The sequence below is a fragment of the Podarcis gaigeae genome (assembly GCF_964106915.1).
Source record: "Podarcis gaigeae genome assembly, chromosome: 1".
NCBI lineage: Eukaryota > Metazoa > Chordata > Lepidosauria > Squamata > Lacertidae > Podarcis > Podarcis gaigeae.
Genome location: NC_139678.1, coordinates 43,343,951 through 43,368,135, shown reverse-complemented (window position 1 = coordinate 43,368,135; position 24,185 = coordinate 43,343,951). Strand labels below are relative to the sequence as shown.

General features: G+C 41.0%; 1 protein-coding gene across 3 annotated transcripts in view; it reads left to right on the top strand.

Annotated features, from left to right (window-relative positions):
- Positions 1–21,253, top strand: part of INO80 (INO80 complex ATPase subunit) — a 56,090-nt gene extending 34,837 nt beyond the window's left edge. For 2 of the 3 annotated variants that reach the window (XM_083744166.1, XM_083744164.1), the window contains exons 26-36: positions 3,800–4,025; positions 6,799–6,926; positions 9,862–9,956; positions 12,029–12,101; positions 12,750–12,908; positions 13,329–13,431; positions 14,153–14,241; positions 14,953–15,108; positions 15,721–15,880; positions 18,385–18,600; positions 19,207–21,253. In XM_083744166.1, coding sequence (XP_083600292.1) covers positions 3,800–4,025; positions 6,799–6,926; positions 9,862–9,956; positions 12,029–12,101; positions 12,750–12,908; positions 13,329–13,431; positions 14,153–14,241; positions 14,953–15,108; positions 15,721–15,880; positions 18,385–18,600; positions 19,207–19,412 — 1,611 coding nt within the window. In that variant the 3' untranslated portion in view covers positions 19,413–21,253. The remainder of the gene's footprint in view (positions 1–3,799; positions 4,026–6,798; positions 6,927–9,861; positions 9,957–12,028; positions 12,102–12,749; positions 12,909–13,328; positions 13,432–14,152; positions 14,242–14,952; positions 15,109–15,720; positions 15,881–18,384; positions 18,601–19,206) is intronic. The other variant, XM_083744165.1, reaches the window with a different exon arrangement.
- Positions 21,254–24,185: the final 2,932 nt, after the last annotated feature.

Below are 24,185 nucleotides of genomic sequence, written 5' to 3'. Positions count from 1 at the left end.
TAAAATTAGGCTCTAAGTTTTTATATGCTACCCAACATCTCTTTAATGATTCTTCAATAATACCATGAGAGTTCTCTATACAAAACGACTTATTTGACTATCCTCATGATCCTGGGATATACAGTATGTTGTTAGCCGAATTCTGAAATAGTTTTGTGGTAAAGGTAAAGGACCCCTGACAGTTAAGTCCAGTCACGGACGACTCTGGGGTTGCGGTGCTCATCTCGCTTTACAGGCCAAGGGAGCCGGCGTTTTTCCAGGTCATGTGGCCAGCATGACCAAGCCGCTTCTGAAATCAGAGTAGCACATGGAAACGCTGTTTATCTTCCCGCTGGAGCGGTACCTATTTATCTACTTGCACTTTTTTGGCGTGCTTTCAAACTGCTAGGTAGGCAGGAGCTGGGACCGAGCAGCGGGAGCTCATCCCATCTGATCGGCAAGCCCAAGAGGCTCAGTGGTTTAGACCACAGTGCCACCCATGTCCCTAGTTTTGTGTTACGTGCACACAAATAAAAGACCTTCCCTTCTAGTATTCTGGCATGGCTGCAAGAAGATCAGAACTTGGTTAGCAGATGTGCTAACCAAAGTTCCTTTAACATCTGAACGAGCCAGGATAATAAACCATGGCTTAATCCTGGCTTGTTTGAACAAACCAGAATTTCAAACTAAGAGTCTCCCCAAATTCTGACGTAATTAGGAACTCTGGTTAGTTTAAAGTTGAAAACATGCTTCTAATCTTCCCCTTGTGTCTGTGTTACAGGAGGTGCCTTTTATCCTGTAGGAAAGTTTTGCAGCCCTATATCAGCCATGATATTTTATACTTTGCTTCTGTTGTATCTAATGGATAATAGAAGGGAAAATATGAGATGGAAACATTTCCATGTAAAGCAGTGCACATAATTTCCCCCCTCTTTAGTGAACGAGTCAGTCAGAAAAAGATGGTATTGACTCAGTGTATTAAACCTTGCTCTTTTCATTTCCCATCTCTTGTCTGAAGATGGCAGTGCAGCATTGTATATCCTGCTAGAAAAAGTGTTGAGTGCTTAGCTGTGGCTTTTCATAGCTGGCAACGAGTTAGTTAACTCCCCCAAAATAAGTTACTGTAGTTGCATTCAGTTTCTTTGATAAAAGCTACAACAGGGCTGAGAAATCTTTGACCCTGCAGACTTGCTGAACTATAACTCCCATCAGCAAGCATGGGCAGTGGCCAAGGTGATAGGAGTTGTAGTTCAGCAACATCTGGGAGGCAACTGTTCCCCACACTTGCCAAACAAACATGAGTCAATCTGTGTGTTTTAACTAAGCACCCCCCCCCCAAATCTCTACCCTTGTGTTCCATAAGTGCTTTCGGATGATTTTTCGTTGTCTCAACTATGTTGCATTGTACATTTTGCCACACCATTTCCCTTCAAAACTGTATACAATACATGATTTGGTGCTATGTGTATGTGCCTTAGGCTAGTTTTTACCCTGTCTCCCACACCTCACAAGCTCTTTTATAAGTTCTGATTTTAAAGATATCACATTTTGATGTGTCTGTCTTTTTCATAGAAAGGAGGAGTTGAGATCTTGATGGACAATTTATTTTTATTTGTCCTAAAAGAACAACTGTGATCAATTATTCTTAGTACCCCAATATCTTTGATAACATGCTTGTAGACATATGAGATAAATTACAGACCTAATAGTGCTCTTTTATCTTTTACTGTTAATAACATTGGCTTAGATCCTAACTGAGACTCAGCTGACAGGAGTATACAATAAACAGAGTTCTATTAATGCTCCCACCAGTGGATATGGGGGATGGTATTTTTGTCAGTCTCCCCATGTCCCTTGAAAATCTGCTGCGAAGGGTTGATAGACCCTCCAATCAGCAGATAAGATAGTGCAAGGGACTGCATGTGAAAAGGTAGATGGCAAAAAAAATCTGCCATATATACAAGGTAATTTTTTCACTGTCGTTGCATTTTGTTGAATAATTCTCTAGATGACAGATGTTCCGGAACAGCTACTGTGCAGATGGATAACCAGAGTTTTGTAACTTATGATTATGGCTTATACAGCAGTACCTGTCTTTCTCACCGAGTCTAGTATCTACCTTGTTGTTGATTTGGCTTTCACTGCTTAGCTGTGAAAATGTATTTGAGAGCACGTACTTGCTGTACAGGATGGCACCATGGACTTGCATTTTAGCCTGTTGCGGAGAGATAAGAGAGTACTATAGCTTTTTACAAAAGGCAACCTTGTCTGCTGGAACAGACTCCTTATCTTGAGACTATTCAGCTATTCAGCCATTGAAGAAACAGCTGTTTGGCTAACATTCTACTCCATCCAGATAGCAGCAAAGATTAAAAATGATGGAGATGGTCCAAGATAGCTACTTTGGTATAAAGATTAGATTCCTGTGTTGGCAGCACTGTTTGACTGGGTAATTTATATTGAAGCTGACAGTAGGGAAGGTGACATGCAAAGGAAGATAAACTGAAGACCTCAGTGTTCTAAATACGGAAATGGAATTTTGCATTTGGATAGCTCAGAACTGCGTTGAGTTTAAAGAAAGTGCTGTGTTAAAAAAACCTGACTTTTACAATTCAAGCACACATACTGTGATGCTAATGTAAGGGCCTTGTGCGACATGTCTACACTCAGATGGCTTAAAGGTCCAATGCCATTTGCACATCTAGTGTAGAAGAGTAGCCTCACAATCACTGCAGTTGATTCCCAGAGACACAAGTGCAATCAGGTTTCAAGAAGAGATCATTCCTTCTTTGCAAAAGGAATAGGAAAGAGGATTTTTATAGGCAGCTTTTATCTTATGGCTGACACTACCAGATGTATGAAGGCCTTTCAGAGATGCCTGATAGAAGACACACTTGACACTAAATGAGCATTCCATAATTACCATGTCTCTTGCCAAGTGTCTCTTGCCAAGTGTCAAGTACCTGAGGAACTGGTCTGGTCTGTTGTGCTATTAAAAATAGACAAATAGAAGGCTGCTGTAGTAAAGAACAAACTTAGTTGGTCTCTTAAGGTGCTACTGGACTATTTTTTTTATTTATTTCGTAGTAAAGTGCAGTTTAATTTCAAAACCAGCTAATTCATTTTTTCTGATTCTATTGCATTTTTGAGTCAGTTCAGATAGCATTTACATAACGTGTGTTCCTGCATGCTAAATCAGTGAAATTCATGCTGTATTGATTCTGACCAGTGGTTTCACTGTATAAACAGGCTAGAGTAAATCAAAATCTCAAGTCTGTTACATAATTGTTAAAGGATGACCCAGAAGTACAGAGCAACCAAAGCATACCCAGTGAGGTTCTCCAGTAAAGAGAGGATGAGCACAGTGATTGGCATTTTAAAGCTACCTTCGCCTCAAGCCTTATGCCATGCCATTCCCTTTTTCTGTTGCATATGATATGAAGTCATCTCCCTCTCCTTCATCAAGCCTTGTGTTTCCTCCTTCTTTACTACACTTTGGTTTGCCATCTATCCTTTCCCCTTCTCAAGTCCTTTCCTATATCCTTTGAACTTTGATAGATTTGAATCCCTGTAGGCAGGAACCACATAACTTCTGAATTTTGTCTGTCTAATTGGGTGCTAAGGTTTCAGAAGTGTTAAACTGAAGCCGACATCTTCCACTGTTACAAGTCATCTTGAAAGATAAGAGTGATCGGGTAGTTTTGTAACCGTTTTTGAATCAGTACTATATAGCTAAAGGAACCTCACTTATTACTGATATTTAATCTCAGCCAATATTTTCATTATCTCTTCGGTATAATTATACCCTTTTAATCCACAGGTAACAGCTGTGCCACGGGATTTCTACTGCAATGATCGGAGTGCAGAATATGAGCGCAGAGCACTTAAAGATGGAGGAAGCCTTGAAGCAAAGCAATGTGTATTGCATGGAGCGCCTGAACTAGCAGCTGGCTGGCTAAAACGGTGCTCTCAGTTCTTTCCGGAATTTCCAGGAGGATTATTAGGTGTCAGACCTCAAAACGGCTGGTCTTTCATCAGGATACCAGGTAGGCAACAGCTCTATAACTGCATAGTTTAATAACAAAGTGGATTATATTACTTTGCTTATCTACGTATGCTAGTATGTTCTACCCATGCATTAAATGACGACAAACTGGGAAATAATTCATACTTCCTTTTGGGAAATCTTCCTGCAATAAATTTGTAGGAAAGTTGGGTGTGTGAGAACGATCAGTGGTTACCTAATTGAGCCTATTTGATAGCTTTCTTGTCCTGACATACGCAGGGGGTTGGACTAGATAACCCTCAGGGTTCCTTTCAACTCTGATTCTGTGATTCTCGTCTCTGCAGCATTCTGGATATCTGGACCAAATCCGCAACTCACTAGTTTAGTCTGGCATTTTCAAACTGATCTTCTTCCTTTACCTTTTTCATCCACTCCCATATATCCCAGCTATCCCTGTTTTCTGGTTCCTGTCAAAACCAGTGAGGAGGCTAAGAAACAAAGATACTGAGCAAGTACTTTACAGGAGGAGCAACGTGGTTAACATTAAGTATATGATAAGCTTCAAAACAGTTATTAAAGCTAGGTTGTTCAAACCATTGATTCTCAACCTCTTTGGTATGGCAGCTCACAAAACTAAATTTTCAGTTGTACCTTGGTTGTTGAACGGAATCCGTTCTGGAAGTCCGTTTCACTTCCAAAAATGTTTGACAACCAAGACGCGGCTTCCGATTGGCTGCAGGAGCTCCCTGCACCCAATTATAAGCCGCTCTGGGTGTTCAGGTTCCAAATAACATTCGCAAACCAGAATACTCACTTCCCGGTTTGCAAGGCGTTCAGGATCCAAGATACGACTGTACTTTGTACGTTGACCCATCAGTTCATTGTCACATAAATTTTGGGCCTCTGATCTTGCAGCCGTCAGCTTCATGCATTTTAATTGCAAGTTTGCCTGTTTTACAACCTTTACCTGAGGTGTCCAAGCAAAAACTTACCTAACACCCCTATTCATGTGGAATATGTTGAAATATTTATAGTATTTCCAGAGTTATTCACTGGGTTGTTTTTTAATGGGAATGTAAGAACACCAAGGCCTGTCGCTCTTTTCTCTTTAACTGATGTGAGCTGCTTTGCCAAGATTATAATTGTCTGAAAAACAGGATAAAAATACAGTAAATAATAGATAAGATGAAGCTTGTTTGAGCAAGTGAATTAAAATCAAGGAGCAATTCGATACAAGGTTGGTTTTCAGGCTCCAAAGTTGCAGTGAACAGCAAAACAGCTGCTACTTCAGTTAACTCTGCCCTCCTCTCTCAGACTGTTGTAGTTGCGATCACTGTGGGAATCTCTGGAGGCCTTTCCTGTTCTTTGAAAGAGAAATGATCTTAGATTAAATGGCAGGAAGTGTCTGAGTCCTTTTTGCATTGATAAAAAGCACCAACTTTGCTGGCTGTTTACTGTGAGTGCTAGCTAGCTCTGCACTGACCCCTTTATGCCCTGCAGCCTTCTAGAGGAGGGAGGCAGTGGCTGGAAACTATGATTTGGTCCTTTTTACTCTTATTTTTACACAGCAGAGGTGCATTTCCTAATTCCCTAGAGGGAACTAAGATTAAGTCAGGCTCCAAAGGAGAGGGGACTCTATAATTGGGGTTCTGTTAAGCTGTCATTTTGACCAGACATGTTTCTTCCCCAGACAGTAACATCATAGCATCTTCTCATTCCCCAGCCAAGTCTAGATAAGTCTGATTAAAAGTAATAATTCTCTTAAATGAAAGGAGGCCCATTTGATTTATAACCTGACAACACAATTTTGCGCCAGAAATAGACAGCTTTTCCCATCTAACCCTTTATGTGTGCTAGATTTTATCCAATGGTGTCGCATAACTGACAGCAAGGCTGCATCCTCCTCTGCCCCCTTGAACCCCAAATTCTGCTCAAAAGCCCCCCCCCCAGTCTTCTGGAGCAGATTGGGGAGGGGGAGCTGCAGGAGAATCAGTAGAAACTGTTTCCTTCCCGATTTTCACCAAATGTGAAAATCTTCAGAGTAGAATCGGATCTTGGGTGTTATTTAACAAATGATTCTTTTGTTCTGTCTATTTCCGCTAGAGATGGTAAAGGAGCAGAGTGCAGTCAAATGAAAAAAGTTAAATATTGTTTATTCGTGGTATTCTTTTCAACGTTAGGTGGCAGGATTTATTCAAAGTTCAAAAATAATTTAACTAGTGCAGGCGAAATGTGATATTAAAGAAAAATACAAGAATTAAAAATACTTGTGTTTTGTTGTTTTTAAACTCTTTTTCTTGTTATTTGGTTCCTGGTGAACTTGGGTCGCCTGTTGTAAAGTAGTTTAAAAGACTGTTAAGTAACTAATTTATCCATTCTGATTTCATACATTCTATTGGGAAGTGGTAGTGGAACGAGTTTCCTCTATGTGATTGGTTCATTTCTTGCCTACCCTTCACCATAAGATCTCATGGTGGGTTACAATCACCATCTGGCAGCATCATCACTAACTGTTTTTAGGTGCCAGGCAGAATCATTCTTATTCGCCCAGGCCACTGGATCTTAATTGTAATGCAGGGGCATTTTGCGTTAGGGGCTATAGCACTTAGGGAGAAATAAGCCTTCTCCCTGCTGCACCCCCACCCAAAAAGTAATGCCCCCACATTGTTCTTGATGTTCTTGTTTTTATTTTAATTATGTAATTTGTGTTTTTATATTGTGATTTTTATCCTGTGAACCACCCTGAGGCTGAGTATAGAGCGGTATACAAGTTAAATAAATAAATAAATATTTTCCCCCTTCCTTCCGTTTAGACAAAGAGAGTCTGATCACAGACAGTGGAAAACTTTATGCCCTTGATGTTTTGTTGACAAGATTGAAATCTCAAGGACACAGAGTCCTGATCTACTCTCAGATGACACGGATGATTGACTTGTTGGAGGTAGGATTCATTTACTCTGCATGAAGGAGAAACTGAAGCTAATGACTAAGGAAATATAGTATTTGACATAAATACAATCTTTTAAGGAAAGGAGAGGCTGTGTGGATTGCATGCTTTTGCTAGCGCAGCAGCATGCTGGACCAGGACATACATTTACAGAGAATCATGCATACTTTCCCCCACTCTCTTCTCTGTCCCTAAGTTATGTAAGATCTGGCCCATTGCAGCCATGCCATTCTGTGTTGCTGTCCAAGTGAAGTCCTAGATGCTTAGCTGCACCAGCGTAACCCTGTCACTTTCAGACTGACCAAGTGGACCACCTACAGAATCATAGTTCAGTAGAACTATTGGACCAGGCTCTAAATCAATTGCTTGGTTGCTCTTGGTTTTGAATAATTACTATTGGATGGTGTATATTTTTTTCCTATTGTAAATTCCCTGTCATTTGCAGTGGACCAAAGGAAGGAAGAAATGAAGTTACTTATTTTATCTGTTGCCTCAGTAAACCAGCACACTCTACCAAGGACTGATTTCATTATTTTCAAGGATTAGTACTTCTAGTGTCATGCTGACAGCGTCAGCTGAGCAGGCTTAATGGGAGGATATTCAAGAGGTTTTAATATAACTATCCCTCTAGGATTAGCAGTATCTTTTTTACTTTTAAAAAAGCTACAAAGATAAAAAAGAGTCAACAACCTGTCTGCTGTTAACTATCTGAAAGACTTTCTTGCAAAAACTCTTGAATCTTCCACTGTAATTATTATGCTGTTGTTAACATCCCAAATACCGTAGTTGTCATTAAATAACTATGTTTTATCATTCTGTCTTGGTCTATATTAGCAAGAAGAGCTACCATAATTCATTAAACCTTAGCTCAGTTCTTCCTCCTTAATCCATGCAAACATACTTAACCTATTTGAGACAGATTCTAATATACCACCCCTTTCCTCAGTGGAAGCCCAGTATACACTCTGGTGGGAGATGAACTCTACTGAGGTCATAATATCCTTCCAGGAACTAAGCATTGATTGCAGTTCAATATTTTCTTCTTTGATTTCTAAATAGGAACTTGGGTTTTTTTATCCTTATTTTTTGTTTGTGGTTGCAACATTTTTTCATGCACAAGGCCTGAAAGAATATTCTTTATATTTCATATATATATTTTAATAATTCAAAAAGATGGACTGCAAGAACACTACTGTTCTTTTGCATTCACACAGCATGCTCAATGGAGGGATGTGGGTGGTGCTGTGGTCTAAACCACTGAGCCTCTTGGGCTTGCTGATCAGAAGGTCGGCGGTTTGAATCCCCGTGATGGGGTGAGCTCCCGTTGCTCGGTCCCATCTCCTGCCAACCTAGCAGTTTGAAAGCACGCCAAAAAGTGCAAGTAGATGAATAGGTACCGCTCCAGCGGGAAGGTAAACGGCGTTTCCGTGCGCTGCTCTGGTTTCACCAGAAGCGGCTTAGTCATGCTGGCCGCATGACCTGGAAAAGCTGTCTGTGGACAAACACCGGCTCCTTCGGCCTGTAAAGTGAGATGAGTGCCGCAACCCCAGAGTTGTCTGCGACTGGACTTAACTGTCATGGGTCCTTTACCTTTACCTTTTAGCATGCTCGATATTTATATCATACCTCAGTTAAACAATATAAAACACAAAACCTATTCCCTTACTTAGTCTGCTCTTGGCAGGCTGTACTCATTTTCAAAGATCTATTTTTATGGATGGGGAAAAACAAGAACTACAGTACTGGATACAGTGCAGCAAACAAGCTACAGTTTAGCTAAACAAACGTGGTTTGGTTTTATCTTCAAATGAGACCACTGAGTCACCCAGCTCCAGTGAAACCTTTAAAAAAATTATTTAATTGTATTACACCTTTCCATCAATGAAGTTAAGGTGGTGCACCTGTTTCTCCTCCTTCCTGTTTATTCGTGCAACAACCCCATGAAAGTTGGTTAGGCTGAGAGACTGTGACTGGCTGCAGATCACACAGTGAGCTTGATGGCTGAGTGGAGATATGAACCCTGATATTTGCAGTTAACAACAACAGCATTATGACCTTGAGCTATACCAAAGCTTGTTTATTGATTGCACTTTCCCCCCAGAAACAAGTCTGTTGTCAGAGTTTTATATACATTAATTGAAAATAAATTCAGCACCAAAAATATTAAACTTTGTGTATTGTATGTTTTGTAAACCAAGCAAATGTTCATATATTCTTCTGAACCTAGAAAGGTGCAAAGAACTATGTGCTCCTGTACTCCTTAGTCCCCCTCAGGCTTCTTTCATTGCTGTTGCTCACATGTGTTGGTGTGTGTGTGTGTGTGTGTGTGTGAGAGAGAGAGAGAGAGAGAGAGAGAGAATAAAGTATATGCATACATTAAAATCAAATTTAATTTAGAGATTAATTCAAGTACAGAATAATGTGTAAAAGGAGTGAGATGAGCTTGTGAATTAATAACAAAAGTCTACCGTCTTGGATATAATTTTGAGCACATTGAAATACAAATTAAACTTAAAGAGGCCTGAAACTGTTTATGGATTTTAGATTATAACAATGGCCGTGGAGGTCAGAAATAGTTAAGTACATGGTGCGAACAAAGGACTAAACATCGCTTGGTAATTTGCCCAGTAAATGAATATTAACTGAATGGTGAGCAATGAAGTACCTACATGACACAGGCTTCCTGAGCACCTCAGTCTTTTTTTAATAATCAGGTTTTAATTCAACAGGTTCAGGATTAGTATGTTTTTGCAGCACTGCATGGTGCAAACAGATTATTTTGCTTTTAAAATTACATTAGTAGCCTTCTGGCATATTGGAAGCTTGCACAATATTGCATGGCACTGTGATGTTCAAAACAATTATAATTGTTTGTTCTGTTGAAAATCTAGATAAAAAATGTTGAGATTTTGTTCTGGGTTTCTTGTAGGAGTACATGGTTTACAGGAAGCATACATATATGCGGTTAGATGGGTCTTCAAAAATCTCTGAAAGAAGAGATATGGTAGCTGACTTTCAGAACAGGTTTGTTTTTCCCTTTGCTTTTTCTGTTGAATTATAGCGACAGGGTTCTGTTAAGTAGTTTCCAAATCACCAGGTACACAGGCTCCTCTGTCCTCCTGTGGAATATGGTTAGTGTTGGGACCCCTCCATTCTTCTTGTAGGAATATGCTTATGCTATACATCAGCCAAGGGGTGATGGAAAGGAAGAGCCAGGTAACCTTTGTAAGTGAAACTGCACAGTCAACCCATTGGATTCCAGCTTATGACAAACTGTATTTACACTGTCGTTCTTCAGCATCTAAACTATGGGTGGGATGCAACTACTTCCATGCTTGGAAGCTGTGGCTGGATGGTTTCGTGGGAGCCGATTGAAACTAAATCCTTCGAAGACAGAGGTCCTATGGCTGATGAGGGACCAACTCCCTTCTCTTGCGGGGGCCCAATTAGTGCCATTGCCTTCCGTTAAGAGTTTGGGTGTAATCCTTGATGCCTCCCTTTCCATGGAGGCGCAGGTTACAGCAACAGCCAAGGCGACATTTTTCCACCTTCGCCGCATCAAGCAGTTGGTCCCTTACCTTTCCCGCCCCGACTTGGCCACAGTGATCCATGCAACGGTCATCTCCAGGCTTGACTACTGTAATTCGCTCTACGCGGGGCTGCCCTTGAAGCTGTCCCAGAAACTCCAGCGGGTACAGAATGCTGCAGCGAGGCTCCTCACGGGGTCTCTGCCATGGGAGCATATTCACCCAGTGCTTTTCAAGCTGCACTGGCTCCCGGTGGAGTACAGGGTCAGATTTAAGGTGCTGCTTTTGACCTTTAAAGCTCTTCACGGCCTAGGACCCTCGTACCTCCGGGACCGCCTCTCCTGGTATGCCCCACGGAGAGCCTCAAGGTCCATAAATAACAACACCCTAGTGGTCCCGGGCCCTAAGGAAGTTAGATTGGCTTCGACCAGAGCCAGGGCCTTTTCAACTCTGGCTCCGGCCTGGTGGAACGCTCTGCCTCATGAGACCAGGGCCCTGCAGGATCTGATTTCTTTCCGCAGGGCCTGTAAGACAGAGTTGTTCCGCCTGGCCTTTGGCTTGGAGCCAGTTTGATTCCCTCCCTCCCCCCCCCCTCGCTCGCTCTCTTTTTTCCCCTTCTTTTCCTTCTCCTCCTGCGATGAGGCTACATTTTAATATTTTAATGTTCCATTATTTTAATTGTTGTGTTTTATTTTTGTTTTTAAGTTTGTAATCATTCATCTTGTTTTTATTATTGCTTGTAAGCCGCTCTGAGCCCGGCCTTGGCTGGGGAGGGCGGGGTATAAATAAAAAATTATTATTATTATTATTACTTACTTCTGGCAGCTGAAGGCTGAACCAAGGGCTTCTTGCCCAATGAGTCTTCACCCCCTCACTCCCCCAAAATTGGATCTTGTGGGGTTGGGAGAACCCCCTACATCAGCACACAAGGGGAGGAGAACATGGATTGTTCAGTCTGGCACTTGCAATGAATTCCTCCCATGAGGGTCCAAAGAATCACCCTTAGTATTAAACACTAGGGCTGTGTTGGTTCTTCATTTCCTTAGAAACACATTTCAAGTGAGTACCAATGGTACCTTTTCCTGACATTTCCTAACCCTGCAGTTTCTGTGGTTTTTGTTATCTTTTACACATTGTAAACAGCCACTTCTGGAAATCTAGTGGAATCCAATGAAAGTTTGATGCCGGTTTCCATGTTGTTTCAAACAAACAAACAAAATTAATTTGCCACCCCCATTAACTCGGAAAATCATGGGAGTTTTGTGTTGTAATTTCATGCGATTAAATTTGTGGTGGTATTTCAGCATTGAGTTCTTTCCCATCATTAAAGATTTAGCCAGATCAAAAAGCCACATTTCCACAGTGCAACAAGTCCTGTAGCATAAAATTGATATTAGAAATCAAGGCAGATACGCTGGTATTATAATAATAAACTGTTGGGTGAAGTGATTCTGTCTTTGATTGCAAAAGTCAAAACCCTCCTGGTAATAGTAATTATTGTTTTAAGTAATGTTTATGTAGCAACACAACTGCAATGGTTGCTTTTGTTCTTTCTATCTCTCTCTGTAGGAATGATATCTTTGTGTTCCTGTTAAGCACAAGAGCTGGTGGCTTAGGCATTAACCTTACAGCTGCTGATACGGTGAGTAAACAGCTTGGTTTGAAAATGTTTTCTTAACACTGTGGGCTATTCCAGGATCGTTTGTACTCAGCAGAAAGGAAGAAGCACTAAAACAGGATATTTGATATGTCAAAAAAGCATAAAGCTACTATAGTCTGATTAATTAACAGAGCTTGGATATTCCTGGTAGTACAGAATTATTTGATATAATATAGTTTCACTACCTTTGCTTTCCTAAATCTGAATATGATGGCTGCTTCTTGCATTGTGTTTTTCCAGTATGAAGACAATTATAGTGTAGCAAAAGAAAAGAAAACAACCTCACATAATTCATGAATTGTTCTGACTGGCCAGTAATCTAAACCTGGAAAAACAAATAATTTGCACCCCATTTCAGATGTGAATTGTGCACATGCTTTTTGCTGCATGAAGTTGATCGCCATGTTAGTAATAGTAATGTGTAAAGCAGCCTTTAAATAACTATGGTCTTATACAGAACTGGACTTGTATCTGGGTTGACCCCCCCCCCCCCCAAAATCACTAAGATGTTATCATTCTGAAGGCAAAGCTGTTTACTATCATTTTAAAGTGCAGTACAAACTTTGGGTGGTGACCAAAGAATCAGTTTTGTATTTGTAACCTTTTCCCCTCAAAAAAATGCCCTGACAGGTAATTTTCTACGATAGTGATTGGAATCCAACCGTAGATCAGCAGGCCATGGATCGAGCTCACAGGCTGGGTCAGACCAAACAGGTCACTGTGTACCGGTTGATTTGTAAAGGCACCATAGAGGAACGCATCTTGCAGAGGGCCAAGGAGAAAAGTGAGGTAAGGGTAACAAAATATGGAATAATGTGGTGTAGAAGGGATAGCAAGGAAATTGAGCTGTGATTGATGAGAAATCAGACATTAATCTTCGGCAAAGATAATACCACCTAATGGGAAATGATTACCTTTATATGCCTGTGTAGCACTTGGCAGTAATGGGTAAATTGTACATAGCACCAAAGTTCTTACCACTTTAGGGTGCACACATACATTTTTGTGCCATGGAGTGCCTCTTGGGATTAGAATTACAAAATAACATTGCCATTTTTAAACAACTTTCAAAGTTCAGACTTAAAAAAAAAATTTCTCACACATTCAATCTAATAGATATTAGATAAAGTGCCTCCACTTTCTCTTGATTGTCTCTGGCATTAAATGATCTGAGAAGAAAATTTCAGATGCATTTTTTCTTTTCCATAGATTCAAAGGATGGTGATTTCAGGTGGCAATTTCAAACCCGACACCTTGAAACCCAAGGAAGTGGTTAGTCTGCTTCTGGATGATGAAGAACTTGAGAAAAAATGTATGTGCAAGTCCATACTCCTACCTCTGTCATATACTAGCTCCCACTGTGTGCCTGTGTTTTTGTTTGCTAATTTATTTGTATCAGTAACTATAAAATGAGGTCGATGAAGAAGCTAAGTGCTTATGTCCCATTGAAATAAGTGCAAACAGAAAGTCATGTCTTGATCGTTTCCCATTTATTTCAGTGGGAGCTAAGCACAACTATTTAATCTGGATCCACCCTTAAATAGATGCATTCAGTATCAAGATTAAAGGCAGTTGAGACATTTGACTGCATTTTTGCTGCAGGGTGCTGTTTTACAAAACTAAAAGCTTAAGAATCTCACAATCACGCTCCTATTTAAAAGCAAAAATGCTGGCTTCTCTTTTTGACTGTTCCAGAGAGTGTTCCTCCAACTCTCTGAAGCAGATTTGGGGAGGACATGGTGTGTCCAAGGAAGATGAGTGGAAGGGGAAGTTCCATTGTACAATCAGAAATAGTTGTGCTAATGGAACTACTTTGTTGGATATCATTCTTGGATTTGGGTCTGATAGACTTTTTTGAGGGGACGGAGAATGGAACCATGAGAATGGATGAAGTTACATTGTTGGGACTAAAGGAGGTTAAAGGACCAACACAGGCCTATTCCAATTGCGTTCAACTTGGCTCTTGTGTTTTGCAAGAATTTTGCAGTTCCTCTGGTAAATAATGGTTTCTGACTTTATTTTTTAACTGGTAGTACGCCAGCGTCAGGAGGAGAAGCGGCAGCAGGAGGAGACAAATCGTGTGAAAGAGCGTAAACGAAAGAGGGAAAAATATGCTGAAAAGGTACTTCAAATAACACTCCTGTTATTTTGTTACATTATTGCTTTAATTTTTTTATTATTATTGCCTTCAGGAGCAGTAAGGCCACCTGTCCCACTCAGGTTAATTTTAGTGCCTTCTTGATCAAGGAGGTTCAATCTTCCTGAGACAGCAAGTGATACAAATTCTCCAATGGATGTGTCTCTGTTTTTAAGGATGTTGTTCTTCTGTCTTTTGTTTTGTATTTGCTTTTCCACATATAGGGTTAATTCAGATTTAAAGTGGGACTCTAGTCATTCTTATTTGATTGTAGCTCACTTCTGAAGAGAATGGAAATTCTCAATAAATATAATTTTTGCTGTCTGAAATGAATTTTCCTGAAATAATAATACTGGAGAATACAGCCACCTTTGGATAGCAATGTTTCTAATCTGGCATTGAAAATGTTGCTGTTCTCCTCAAACAGTTTAGTTACTGATAGATAACTTAATTTTTCATTATTTATACAGTTCTAATATGCACATTTTTGCAAACAGTTGTTCCTAATATAATGCATTTTGCATGTTATTTTCACTAATATATGCATTTTTATTCACACTTCTGACTAAAACACACATTTTTGTTAATTTTTTTGGTTGGGGAACTGCATTGCATAGTTAAGTAAAGGGTCTGCTTTTAGCCTCTTTTCCATGTTTTCCAGCCCTTTTGATGGTTGTTTCCTTAATTTGATTGCAGAAGAAGAAGGAAGACGAGTTAGACGGGAGGAAAAGGAAAGAAGGCATGAATCTGGTGATCCCGTTTGTTCCATCTGCAGATAATTCCAACCTCTCAGCTGACGGGGATGAGTCATTTGTTAGTGTCGACTCTGCCATGCCCAGCCCTTTCAGTGAGGTAGGAATTTCTTTACCAACACCATTGGGCTGCTTCATACATGGCAATGAGATTATCGCAGTGTACACCAGCTGTGGATGGAGATAGCTTTACAACACTTTTCCAATCTTTAGAAACTTCCAGGTTAGCTTTGAATATATGGGCACGGCAGACATCAGATTGCCGTTTGCCATTCTGGCCATATATTTGTTATCTATTTTAAAGTATCTTGCACTGACTTCTCATACATTTCCAGGCTCAGTTCAAAGTTCTGGCTTTAACTTGAAATAACATGGTTCCTAAAAGTTGTCCCGTTTGAGCCAACTCAAAATTTAAGAACCGCATCATAGGGCTGCTTCAGAGTGCCCACACTCAATAAGAATAGGTGAATTGCAGATGGAAAGAGGTTCTTCTCGTTGATGTGATAGGTGAGGGAGGCAGCAACACATTTTTTAGAAGACAAAGTAGGACCCTTTCATTCTCCAAGGCTTCTAGCAGTTTTTATAGTCTTGCATTCTTTAGTTCTATAGCGCGCTGATTTCAGCATGCAGGCTTAATCCAAAAGCATAGCTTAAGGGTATATAACTTATGATAACAGGATGTAATGTGAACTTTTATTTTTATATGATCTAGATTTCCATCAACAGTGAGTTGCACATGGAATCCATCCCACCTGACGAGAGCAGCAATGACATGCTGGTGATTGTGGATGATCCAGCATCTTCAGCGCCTCAGTCAAGAGCTACTAACTCTCCTGCTTCCATCACGGGCTCAGTGTCTGACAACATGAATGGTTAGTATTTGTCTTTAAACATGGCGCATAAGGAGCATAATGTGAACTCTGTATGTGGCTGTGCTTCTGAGCACTGGATTTGCTTACGGGCAGGACTGGAATTAATCTAGCAAATAATGTCTCCTTCAGATTTGTTAGCTCAGGTGAAATCTGATGTGCTTGATCATTCACCGCTTAATTCTTTTGATTCTAAATAAGCTTCATAAGTTGGAGTAAGGACAAAAGTATGAAGTTGGCTCCTGTTTCAAATCTCAACTCGGCCGTAAATTTAAGTGGATGGGTTTAGGCAACTCCTGTCTTTTTCAGCGCCCCATTTGCCTTACAGTTTAGGAGGAGGATAATACTGGCCTATACCCATATCAGAAGTGCCAAGCTTCTTTTCATTACTGTATTTGAGAGGTTTCTTGCTTAGAGATATATGTAGTAGAAAAATAAATTTTGAAACACCTTCAACTGCTCTGCCTTCCCTTTTAGTTCTTGACTGCAGCATTGTCTCTCGCAGGAGGCATTGAAAAGAAAAGTGACCAGAAGGGAAATGGGGGTCTCGATCCTTCTCCCTGACTCATTTGGCTGAGTTGCAATTGCAGAATGCAGACAAATTGCAGTTCTCTTAATTCCATTCTGTCCAAGTCTGAATAGTTACAACTGTTTCCTAAAATTACCGATTTGAAAAGGGGACTCTATTAATTACCGTATTTACTCGAATCTAATGCTCACCTTTTTTGGCCAAATTACGTTGCGAAAATTAAGGTGCTCATTAAGATTCGATGGCACATTTACATTTGCCAGCAAATACTTTTTTGGGTTTCAAGGTTCTGAAAATTGAGGTGTGCATTAGATTCAATGGTGCATTAGACTCGAGTAAATATGGTAGCTATCAGCAGTGCAAGTTCCAGGTAATGGGTGGAGTTGCTGTAGTTCCACAAAGCTGACTAATGTTACTGGTTTATGGGATCAGGCCATCAGCTTTACAGTTTAAAACAGTGGTTCCCAATTGGTCATCTGTGAACCCCAGGATGTCTGTGTAACCCATCCAGGGTGTCCATGGCAAAAACTACCATAGAGATATCAAAATTTACAAAAGTAGGGGGTCCACAATACTTACCTAATTGGGAACCATTGGGTTAGAACATTGTGTACCATTGCCTTTCCCACTCCCCATCCCTCAGTTATAATAATAATATAATTTATTATTTATACCCCACCCATCTGTCTAGGTTTCCCCAGCCACTCTGGGCAGCTCCCAACATAATATTAAAAACAATAAATACATCAAACATTAAAAACTTCCCTAAACAGGGCTGCCTTCAGATATTTTCTAAAAGTCAGGTAGTTGTTTATTTCCTTGACATCTGATGGGGGGGCGTTCCACAGGGCGGGCGCCCTGGTTCCCTGTAGCTTTGCTTCTCATAGTGAGGGAACTGCCAGAAGGCCCTCAGAGCTGGACCTCAGTGTCCGGGCAGAACAATGGGGGTGGAGACGCTCCTTCAGGTATACTGGGCCGAAGCCATTTAGGGCAGTTCAGCTTTGACCTTGTATAAACTCTAAGATAATATTTCTAAAACATTGTATCTCTGAGCTCTGTCACCAAACTTATGAGGCACCCCAAATTAAAAAGACTTGCAGTTCTTGTTTAATTGATTTGGAAGGTCATTGTTGTTGCTTCCTAAGAAAGGCTTTCAAAAGTTGCTAGAATAGTATAGACTTGAGTAAGTGCATTGAACTAGTTCCCTTTGATGGAAGATTAAGCTATGTTGTTTAAAACGATGAAGTATCAAGCAGAGTAAGCTAAATGCTTATACAGTCATACCTCGGGTTGAAGTAGCTTCAGGTTAAGCATTTTTGGGTTGCGCTCCGCAGCGACCCAGAAGTAACGGAGCGCGTTACTTCCCGGTTTTGCCGCTCACGCAGATGCTCAAAATGACGTCATTCGAATGCGTGGAAGTGGCGACACGCGCAGTTGTGTGCTACGTTCTACTCAGGATGCGAACGGGGCACCGGAACAGATCCCGTTCGCATCCAGAGGTACCACTGTATACAAATTCATTTCCTAAGGCACAAATCTGAATTGCTTCAAGTAGACTTGGGTAGATCATAAAATGTTGATGTAAAATATTTTACAATATATTTATCAGTACGAGATTAGCAATTACAATGGATTCAGCAAGGACATACATTTTAATCCCCAAGCATGTCTTTTAAAATGTATCAAACAAGTTTAGTTTTTGGACAAGCAAGCATTGGATTGTCATAGTGGAGATAGTCTTACTCGATCGTACAAGGCTCAGGTAGCAGGTGACTGTTGCCCAAAGTCACTTTTCTAAATATCTCTGCTGTTTGTGACAGAATATTATCTGCCTTGAAGAATGAGGTAACTTCCTTGAAAGGGGATGGGGATTTATGAAGGCAAAACATTTTGGTCTCCTTTACTAAATTATATTTAATTATACAGTCACTATTTGTTACACATCACTAAATGTTCTTTCTTCATTGGTTTTGTTAAGGAATTTCAATACAGGATATGCCCATCACAGGACGAGGTCATTCAGGTAGAAGCCGAGGCCGTCCCAAAGGTGCAAATGGCGGATCAAAAAGCACAGGGAAAGGCCGGAGCCGGAAATCCACAGCCGGAAGTGCAGCTGCCATGGCAGGTGCCAAAGCAGGAGCAGCCGCCGCCTCAGCAGCCGCATATGCAGCGTATGGGTACAACGTGTCTAAAGGTAGGAGGCTGTGTGGGGCGTTGAACACCCTTTATGCTTTGACACCAGGCCTTCAGCCATCCTTAAGGACACCTGAAGATATCCTTGTAGGATATCTAAGTCTCCACTTGAAATCCAGGCATGTTGAAGTTCCAGCGCATATGATGGTATAAAAGTTCATTTCTAGTCCCTGAAAGATAAGCAGTTAGGTAGAACTGTTGTCGGCTCAAGTCCACATTTTTGCTCCTATCAGTATGTTTATACGTAATTAAAAGGTTCACTCGCTTTCTGGGGACTAATTAGCCTAATAAGTCTCTTTATCACAAAATCCAATTATGATTGGTCAGATTAAGCCTCAGTACTAAATACTTGTACAAAAAATAGAATGTTTTCCTTTTCTTTGACAGCTTTCTATCCACTGTAATGAATGGGCTCAGATTTTGATACTCACTGCCTTGGGTATCCTTGGGGTAAAAGGGCAAGATACTAAAAAAAAAAAAATCTTGACTAAAGTTGTCAGTAAAGCTCTTGGTTAATCTTTATCCTGCAGTTTTAATTTTGTATGCAGTTAAAAAGCTATAGTCTGGGTGTGGCCCATTGAGGAAGAATTTTGCTTTTTGTCGCTAGGTATGTCTTCAGGCAGCCCTCTTCAGACTCCTCTCATCCGACCTGCTGGACTTTCAGACTTTGGACAGTCAAGCGCCACTTCCCCCTTGAGTAAAGGAAACAGCGTTTGTGGAACCTCCAAACCCTTAAACCTGACAGGTTCCTTGGCACCAGAAACCTCAATCCGAAAACAATACAAAGGAGCCCACACTTCAGGTGGGCGATAGTAATTCTGAAACCCTGGAACCTGTGTGTCTCCATAGCGGCTTCCTAAGCAGCCCACCCATGCCTACCAGCAAAAGGGTTTACAGATGATGCCTTGTTTCCATGTGGGCTTGAGGAGAAGACAACTGCACTACTGGGGCAAGAGGTATTCTGTGTGCACTTCCGTGTGTAGCCCGCATTTGCTGTCTTTGCAGATTTGGGATGAGGAGGGACAGAGACTTGGGATGCTTGAGCTTAACTTTTCCATTAGGCTTCTTTCTGGCATCCTACAAATCATGCAGGGAAAGGATCCGGCTTCCACATGAGACTGGCTGTGAGATCTCCTCCCCCTTCATTTGTACTCACACCAGCGCCCTTTGCCCCCCTCGTCTTTCAGGTTTCATACGGAATTCAACTCCATTCTTATAAGAAGGAGATCAGCAACTAAACTTGGGAGGGGGTGCCCCGCAGATTCAGAGGAGCCTTCTGGCCAGTGCGCCTGTTTTTAAGGGAGCTGTGGACAAACATCTTGGTGGTTCTAAATGCGTATGAATGGTGGATGCAATGAAGAATAGACTCTAGGGGAAAGGAGAGAGGAGTTTTGCACTGCGTCCTAGAAAGGGGCTTTTGTCAGTATCATGCTTCTGAACTACTAGAGTACTGCTTGGTTGGCTAAACGACAATAGGACAGATTAGAGCTTTTGAGAATGATGTTGCTGCCTCTTCCTCACAGAGCAGAAGGAAGTTTCAAATTGCCAATTAGCATTGCAAAACCCAGGCTCGGATACATTTACTTTCATAGCATTGGGTTTTCAGTACAATTTCTTGGATTTGGCTTATGTGGGACTCTTCAATGTTTTAGATTACAAAGCCATTTTGTGTGCGATTACAAGAAGAAATTCGAGTAGTGGGGAATTGTCCCTGGTTTTCATCTCATTGTGCCATAGAAGAGTTTTTTAAAAACATGTTTTAGGTACCACTGTTGGCCATACCGCAAAGGATGCGCATCGGGGAATGCTTCCATTTCCCCGATCCATACAGTCCCCAGCTAAAACGATGTCTTTCATTCCAAGCCATCCATTCACTGTGTTCCTTTTCTTTAGCAAGACTCATTTGTCAGCAGTGTCCACACCCAGCAGGTTTGGATTGCTCCACTGTGATGAATCCAGCACTGTAGCAAAGCTCTGTGAAGCTAGTGAAAGTTGTTAGAGAGCAGCAACGCCATTAAGTGCAACTCTTTGTTGTGGTATTCTATTCTGAATGCACAAGAACCATCTGCTTTTGGCATGATATATATATATATATATATAAAAATATATATATTCTGTCTGCATTGCACTGAGATGAAGGAGGGAGGCAGTTCTCCTGCCTTCACATTTACATTAAATGGATTTTCTTTCTGGGCATTTTCATCTTTCAAGGGAGAACCAGGTTACGAGGTGAAGATCTTAGCTAAGGCAGCAAAGGATTTTTCAGTCTCATGCACCTTGCCTGGTGTCCCACAGTGTAGAGCAAGTGCTTCCTGTTGACTCTGCCTTTAATTTGCACACCTGAAAATAGCAGAAATAAGTTCAGTTAAATTGTTTTTTTTATTAAAAAAAAAACAGATTTGGAGGGAATAATTGGGTGGGGAGGGGATATTTAAGTTAAATCATGAAGATTTTACCCCACCCCGCTCAGATTCACATGTGTATATACAGTGTTTAGAGGGAATCAGAAAATGCCAAGCCTTTTTTTCCTCTTTGAATGTGCTGTCTATTTTTATAACTGAACTTGTACATATGTATAAAAAGAGACACATCTTTCTTTTACTAACTGGAGAAAAGAATCTTAAATAAAATGGAGTGAGATAATTTTATGTAAATTCCGTCTCTGTGGTTTATTGTTCCATGACGAAGTTTGGTGAAACAAGGTATGTGCTGAAGTGCTTCATTTTCTAATTATTTTGCATATGCCTATGTCTAAGAAATAACTACATGCAGCAGGATACACAGACTGTGCACAGGGGATTGCAGAAGGCTTCTTGCCACTACAGTCTCGGAGCCATCTGACTGATAAATCAGTGGCTAAAATACAAGTGATTTTCTTTTCTCACCCTGTTGTTGCATCCAGTATGAGGTTTCTCATACATAGCGCTGCAATGTGCATCGGGGGGGGGGGGGAGGTACAGATGTTAGCAAATGTTGTCATACTGTTCTGTATGGTGGTGTGAATTTTTGTTATATGAATAGCACTGCTCATTGTAGGTGTGGTAGATTAAATACCTCCCCTGCATCCTCTTCTCCCACCTTGCTTAAATACCAAACTGGGCCCACAGTATCATGGTATATTTCCTGCGTAATTTGGTAGCTGTGGGTACATCTTTGCAAGCCTGGCAGCTGACAGTGATTTGTGAGGAGATCAACATGATCCCATGCTATGAAAATGCTATGAAAAGCAAAAGGATCTATAATGTTTGAACTTTCCTTTCTGTGCTAAGAAAAACGGTAATGTACAAGTGTGGTTGTTTTATATTGATTATTAGTAAGTATAAGTTCAGTTGTGTAGTCTCATTTTTATTTTTAGCAAAATAAGGAGTCATTATTTCATACACCAAAAATATTGATTTAGTTCCCTCTTTGCCAGGTTTGTCATTCCTTTGGTGTGTAGATATACCCTGATTCCTTCCTGGTGGTTAACTGTCAGTTTGCTGCTTCCCACAAACTATACATTTGCTAGATAAAAAGGCTTATCAGAAGATAGTTGGGTCTTTTAAAATGCTTTGCACAGAGTTTTGCAGGTGGCACCAAACAGCAGTGCCTGTAAACCTCTTTTGGATGAGCCAAAATGGCCTTGCGATGGGGTTGGCCAGAAGTTTCCTACCCCTGACTTACACGAACAAAGAGTGGGGCTAGCAAAGTGCTAAGAAGACCATTACAAAACGTTGCACCCTTTCTGTTTTTTCTTCACCACCTTCTCTTCTTACATCAAACTTTCTAAAAACTATTTGTTTTGCCTATGCGTTTATGTAGACTTCTAAAACTCACATAAGCTGTACTGGTCATCATATGAGGCAGAGCTTTTAATACTCTTGTGTGAGTCTTGCTTCACTTTGGATATACTTAAAGTAAAAAACAACATTTTGAGGAGCTCAGCTTTCGAAAAGAGTTGTGTGCAGCATTTTGGGGGGAGGGGAGGATGAATCATGAGAATTAGACATACCAAAAAAATAAGCTGCATGAATGCTAAAATGATCTGGTGAGAGGGGCAACAGCCGAGGCAGCATACCTTTTTATCATGGGGGTGTGAATGAAGGGAAGCAAAGTAGCCCAGACAGATGAGGCAACAGTACTGTGCCAAAGGAATATCTCTAAACTTTTCTGTCAGGGTTAGAAACGGGGAAATATTTCACTCTTTCCTGTTTTATAAGATTATTTTTGTTGATTCCTCAAGTGTAGCTAAAGGATTGTGTTTTCTTCCACATGGACAGCTGCTAACTGGATTGATTGATTAATTCTGATTCTGAGTTTAAATCTCTACAGTGAAGCTTTCTTGTTGTTATCTTGGTTTTTGCCCCCCTCCAGTTCTCCATAGGGCTTTAGTATGTGTGTGAAGGGCCCGTAAGGTAGGATTGCCAGACCTTCTGAATTGACTAGGGAACCACCCCACCCACCCTTGTCAGGAACTCTCTGCAAATCTGAGGACATATTAGCTACATATCTGTGTTTTTAAATGAGGGGAAGGGGCACATAAATTGCAATTGTGGGAAGTGGGTCAGTCTAGATCAGCAGCTTAGCCCTGGGGGTTAGGGGAATTCTTTTTCCCAGCTCAGATTAGGGGCATCATCCCTGCAATTTGCATGCAGGAGAAGAGCTCAGCTGTAGGGAATGGGACGGTTTTTATCAATTGTAAATTGCAGGTGGATGGGGTCCCAATTTAAAGCAGGACCACAGTTGGGCTGTAGGATTAAAGTCACCTGCCCCTACACTTGAGTTGCAATCTTAGATGGTCAAGGGCTCACTGGCAATTCGTGGGGTGGGAGAGGAACACACTCAAAGGCACGGATCCATAGTTGGTATAACACGTACAGTTTGGCCCCTCATTAGATTTTTCAGCCTCTGCTTCAGCTTCAGAATCCTAGATCCTTTTCACTTGTTGCTTTCCTAGTAAGCTATTCAAGGGTTTAAAGCTCATTATCTCTTTGCTAAATGCTGAATAAGATCTTTAAGTGGATTTCACTTGAGAGTCTCTTAATCTCTTAGCCTTAACTTCACTTGACACCTGCTGGGCAACCCATGCTGTGTTTAATACTGTCTCTGACCTTTGCTTACTTTCTCATGTGACATATTTCAAGGGACGCCCCCTCCTTGACTGCCTGCCTTCAGTAATTACTGTTGTCCCAAAACCTATATTCCTACTCTCTCCAAAGGATAGCCATGGCTATACAATGGTACCTCGGGTTACATACGCTTCAGGTTACAGACTCCGCTAACACAGAAATAGTACCTTGGGTTAAGAATTTTGCTTCAGGATGAGAACAGAAATCGTGCTCCGGCAGCAGCAGGAGGCCCCATTAGCTAAAGTGGTGCTTCAGGTTAAGAACAGTTTCAGGTTAAGAACGGACCTCCAGAACGAATTAAGTACTTAACCCGAAGTACCACTGTAGTACTACTTGAAACTTCTCTATTTTTCTGCTGCCGCATCCAGAATTATTCCTTTTGTACTTCATTTTACATCATGGATTGGGGTCCTGTGGCCCTTCAGATGTTTTTGGGGTATACCTTCCATCATCCCAGCTGGGGCTGCTTGGAGTTGGA